General features: G+C 47.5%; 1 protein-coding gene across 1 annotated transcript; it reads left to right on the top strand.

Annotated features, from left to right (window-relative positions):
- Window positions 1-4,090: 4,090 nt before the first annotated feature.
- On the top strand, window positions 4,091-5,188 carry LOC123141470 (uncharacterized). The gene is made up of 2 exons (XM_044560598.1): window positions 4,091-4,462; window positions 5,060-5,188. Exons 1-2 carry the CDS (start codon window positions 4,121-4,123, stop codon window positions 5,186-5,188), a joined length of 471 nt encoding a protein of 156 aa, XP_044416533.1. The 5' UTR covers window positions 4,091-4,120.
- The last annotated feature ends 648 nt before the right edge of the window (window positions 5,189-5,836 follow it).

The following is a 5,836-nucleotide window of genomic DNA, read 5'->3' as shown; positions in this document are numbered from 1 at the left end:
ATTACGGCAAAAAGAGTTCTAAGACTACTGCCGAATCAAACATTCAACAGTAGTCTCGAGGACTACACCCAGTGGGTGCACTTGGCGTGCCCCCACTGGTTCGACTTCCACTCGACATGGCCCGTCCAGTCTGAGTGGAAGGAGTAAAACGACAACAACATTTATGCTCAGACCACCGCCGACTGCCCGTAGTCGACCGCAGTCTCGGGGACTACACCCAGTGGGTGCACTCTGCGTGCCCCCACTGATTCAAGAGTTCACCCGACGCGACATGGTCGACTCAAGTGAAAAGAGCTACACAGCAGAAGTTAAAACACCTAGTGGGTGAGTGGATGCAAGACACAGAATCATGATAGATGCACATTAAAGGTTCCAAAACGCTCATCCACGGACATCTTACGAATAATAAAGCAGTAGTTTTCAAGTACCATATCCTAACAGAGCAAAGATCAAGCTAAAAGACCAGTCAGAAATTAACTTCACCTAGACATTGATTGAAGGGCTGAGCTGGCATCGTAAGCAGCCTTGCTAGCCTCGTGCACCACCTTCATTTGCTCCATCATAAGGCCTGCTTGGCGTATAGCTTCCTTAGTGGCGCTTACTTGGTCCTCTGGGACATGATGGGTAACAAAGAACAAAGTTGGTGGAACAGATGGAGCAGCCAAGGGATCTGAAGCATGGAGTTGCACAAACGGAGCAAGAACTTGAGAAGTCGACGTCGAAGGATGATCAGTCGACACAGGATCAGCAAAAGAAATAGAAGCCCGAGTTGGATCTCCAGATTGCTAGATGACTGCTTCTGGCGCTGACGACGACTAAGGCACTTTGCTGGCAGGCGCCCTCCTGCTCGAAATCCTGCTCTTTCTTCCTGTGTTCTTCTGAGGCACGTCTTCATGGTCGTCGTCATCTGGATGTTCGATAACATTTGGCGGGGCTGCAAAACATTCGACCATAATGTTTCAGTCGACCGTCAAAACAATTGGCAAAGCAAGAACATAACTGTGGAGCTGTACCTGCCTGAGATGTGGCCGCGTCTGCAGTTTCCTCGTCATCTTGCTCCTTGTCAATATTCATGGACGTCCTAGAAGTAGCGACGCTAAGAATTCCAAAACTCAATCGGCCAAACAAGAAAAAGAGTCGACAACAACATAGAAGTTCCCGAGCAAAGAAAAATAGAGAAGAGGAACACTTACGCCGAGGCAACAAGAACGTCCACCTTGATCTTAGACAGAGCCTTCCGAGGCTTCACTGGAGCAACCCTGGGCTGCTTAGCAGCCTTCTCCGATGGTTCTGGAGTTGAGCTCCGAGTGCGCTTGGATACTTGCGTGTTTGACGGAGCTGCCTTGCCACGCCCACCTGCGGGATCGTGGGACTTTTTGGAACAACGCTCCGAGCGGGGTGGCGAGTCAACCTCTTCGCCACTGCTCAAGTCATCGCTGTTATCTTCACCATCGGTTCCAGACTCCCAGTCGGCACTCTCGCTCGTGCTTTCCCCTCCTTCCTAGTGTTGCTTGCCATTTGGGATCGTGTACATCCCGGTGTAAATCTGCAAGCAGTGAGTTTAGCAAGCATCGGTCAGATTCAAGAGCAATTACAGATTGGAATAAGAAACCACTCTGCAATAAGGTCCAAACCTTGTCCGGCTCATGGTCGGCATCGAATGGGCGAACTCTCCTGGACCCCCTGGGGTTGTCCTTGTTCCCAGTTATGCTTCACAACCACTGAGCCACCGTCTCCTCGGCGACCTCCTCTAGGTGGACCAGAGCGGTGTCATCAACGCCCGAATACATCCACATCGGATGGTCGCGAGCTTGGAGAGGCTGGATACGTCGACTGAGGAACACTTCCAGCAAGTCCATGCCAGTCACCCCATCCCGGACTAACTTGACAACATGGTCGACCAGATGAGAAACCTCGCCTTTCTCCTCTAGAGTCACAGTCTGCAAAGAAGGTAGGCGGGGTCGCTCCATGGTGAAAGGAGGAAGACCGGTCGACTCACCCGGAGTCGGGATGTCCTTGCAATAGAACCAGGTCGACTACCACTCGCGGACTAACTCGGGAAGGGTAATGGAAGGAAAAGCACTCCTACCTTTGGTTTGAATCCCTAAACCCCCGCACAACTAAAGCACATGCGTCTTTTTGTCAGTCGGATTGGCTTTCTTCACCAACTGAGATCGACAAGTGAAGATATGCTTAAACAGACCCCAGTGTGGTTGACAACCCAAGAAATTTTCACACATCGAGATGAAAGCGGTGAGGTACGTGATGGTTTTTGGAGGGAAATGGTGGATTTGGGCACCGAAAAAGTTCAAGAAGCCCCAGAAAAAAGGATGCGGAGGCAGAGAGAAACCACGGTCGACATGGGTTGCAAGGAGGACGCACTCACCCTCCTGTGACTGAGGTTCGGACTCGTTCCCCGGCAGCCTCCAAGATCCATGAGCAATCAAGCCCACGCTGGCTAGATCCTCCAAGTCTTCTTTTGAGATCGTGGAGCGAGTCCAGTCCCCCTGGATCCATCCAGGCGGCTGACCGGACCATGACGACGACCCCCGACCCATCTTCTTGCCCTTCGCCGCCGTCGCCACCTTCTTCGAACGCTCCAGGGCCGCCGTCTTGTCCTTCCCCATGGCGGCAGAGTGCGCACGGGCCTAGCGGAGACGACGAGAGCGGAGGAGGAAGTGGTGGGGAAGCAGAGGAAGAAGAAATTGATTGGGGCGCACTGTGCAACGCATCGGTGTCGACGCCTTTTATGGGCCTACTTCCGAGTGGCTGACCCGTGGGCCCGAGCGATCCCATCAAATCCCGCAACAGTCGCGCGCCCGAGAACCCCGATTACCGCGGCACGCCCCGTCTCGCGCGCTTCTCCAAAATTTCGAATCCCGTGAGATCCGGGACCGCAGAGCAACCAATCGCACCGAAGATCTTACACCATAACAACACTCGAAGTTTATCAATTTAGTTCACTCGACGACCACTGAATCGATCGAGGCAACTGAAACAAGGTTGAAGCTTTAGCAAGATTCCCAGACTCCAGTGGGATGCTTCCGAAGCATAGAATTGAGTTGGAATGAACTTCAACACTTCTTCACTCGGGCCTCAATCCATTCGGGGGCTAATGACGATGACATGTACCTAGGGTAGGGTCATAGGCCTGACCTAGACGCCCTACCCAAGGACACTGCCTTGGAGTTAAAGACATTCCAAGTACAATAGAAGATACCGACTGAAGTCACATTGGATATCCCACTCGACCAGGTATACTACTGGGATGTCCAAATTCCATTCGACCAAGATAGAGTCACTCGACCACAAGAAGAATCACTCGGAGAGGAGAAGGTCTAAAGCCACTCAGGGTGGCAACGGTCAGGCATTCACTCCGAAGTATTGAAGATCATTTATAGCTCTTTACAGCTGGCGTTACCAGTAACGCCCTGTCTTAATGTATATTGAACCCTGTGTAACGTGGGATGGCTGGGGTCCTGGCGTACTCTATATAAGCCACCCCCTCCTCTGGCACAAGGGTTCGCACCCCTGTAACTCTCACGCATAATCTAGTCGACCAAGCCTCCGGGCACCGAGACGTAGGGCTATTACTTCCTACGAAAAGGGCCTGAACTCGTAAATCTTGCGTGCACAAACTCACCGTAGCTACGATCTTGCCTCCTCCTACGTACCCCCCATTCTTACTGTCAGACTTACTCCCATGACACCGACCACTTCCGATCTTTTGTATGCAGCCTTTTTCTGCATTTCTGCAAGATTCACTTTACCGCTGCGCCAGGGCTCCCCTTCTTTTCATGGATGTAATGCTCAAAATTAGCTTATACCATTTGACTATCACTGTAAGTTCATGCTAATAATGGAACAACTTGTGGTATTTCATTACCTACAGAAAAGGCTTTTTATTGGCTTTGACATCTTTGATGATCATTTGCTAATGAAGAACCGAATATATTTTTGGCCTATTTTTTATGACATGGAACATTATTCCTTGCAACTAAATCAAATTTTAAAAAGCTGCTTATGGAGCCACATCCAAGCTAAATTCAAGCCTGTTAATTTTTGGCAGGTGTCCTTTTTTGTTCTGCCTGACTATAGGCCTCCTATTGCTGCATGTGCTATGAATGAGATTTTAGCATTGATTTCTTTTGAAGCTCCCTCCATCAAGCCAATTATGATTGTACCATTCAGCACAAGACCATCAGGCTGCTTCCATGGAATGGTTAATGCAACAAAAACTGGGCAGTTAACTACACTTCATGCTGCTGAAATAGGGGCATCAAATGAGTTTACTCACTTGTTGGTTGACGGAATTATTAAACCTCCCCCATCTTTGCAAATACGCAGTGAACCAATACAATGTTTGCTGGAAATGGTGTGGGTATTGAAGATACCCTTTGTTCTTCTTGTCACATCAGGTGGGCAACACCAAGGTAAAAGTTCTTCAGACTCTGACCTTGAGGTACAACTTCCCTTTCCATTTTTGTATTTTCTCATTATCTTTTACTGGAGTTTCATGGAAAGTAATGGTACTTTATACACAATAAAGGAAACGGGATATTGCTATGGTAATTTATTGCAATCGTGAAAAGCTTACATGTGGTCTGCTACCTTGAAGCTACCATTAATGTTGGAACCTGCTGAACTATATAAAAGTTGTATACTGAGTAGGAAAAGTCCTGATGTCATCTTGTTTCCAAATAGAAAGCAAGAGTGTAGTGATGTTTGTGAAGGTTTACTCTAATTTCAACTAATGGTTTGTTTATTAGTTTTATATGTGGTATTATAATTGTACAAGAATTTGAACTCCATGATATTTCTATGGAGCAATAATTCACAAACCACAATGCACACCACTCATATTGAATAGAAAATTATATACTAAAAAGTGCTTGTTTGCTGTGAAAGAACTCGTCTTAGGGCAATTCTGTCTGGTTTGTTACATAAGTTTGTTTGTGCTACCCCCTGACAATTTTCTATACAAGTTGACTTTGTCGACATACCTGTGATTCCAATGCCTGTTTGCTCACCTAATCCCTCTGCCTATTGTTACTTCCAGGTGCTGCAGTGCGTGGGAGATCACCTAGCCAAGCACATCAACTTGGAGTTCTCCAAAGAAACTGTCATTGAGACAGGGGTTGAGAAATCCGCAAGCATTCGAGAACCCTGGCGCGAACTGTATCTGTGACGATTCTAAAACATATCGTTTTGTGCCCTTATAAATAGACCATCTTAACATTTTAGATTCGGAAGTACTTTTTTTCTCCTTTTGCGGGTGGAACGTATTCTGTTCACGGTGTGCTAGTGATGAATTGTGTGATTTGTGCAAGGGGCTTGTAACACGAGCCACACTTTGTTTTCCTTTACATCCAACTTGTTAAGAAGTGCAATGTCGCATGTATGTGCTTCGTGATGTCTTGGATTTTTGGCCATACTGCCATAGTGCAGCCTTAGGACTTCATGTTTGGTAACTTTTATGAAGGAGAATGAGAATTTTGACGAGGTTGCTGTGACGAGATTAGATATAGGACGTGACATTTAATTTCCAACCCCTTGTTTGAGAGGTGGGAATTTGAGAGATGTGCTTATTCCCTTGTTTGTTTAGTGGGAATTCATTCGGATGAGCTGAGAGACGACGAGAGGTTAAGTTATGACGGGTTGATATGTTCTCCATAGATCAATTGCCAACTCCCTACCTTGTTAATAAAATAGTAGATGCGGCACTCGAAATTCTGCCCGGATGGCAGAGAGGCATGATCACTTGACCAGGAAGATTGATTTTGGTGAATCAGGTTATGAGAGCCAGGTCCACGCACCACTTGATCGTCGACGAAAC

Source organism: Triticum aestivum, chromosome 6D (assembly GCF_018294505.1).
Source record: "Triticum aestivum cultivar Chinese Spring chromosome 6D, IWGSC CS RefSeq v2.1, whole genome shotgun sequence".
Taxonomy (NCBI): Eukaryota; Viridiplantae; Streptophyta; class Magnoliopsida; order Poales; family Poaceae; genus Triticum; species Triticum aestivum.
This window is presented reverse-complemented; position numbering and strand designations above follow the sequence as displayed.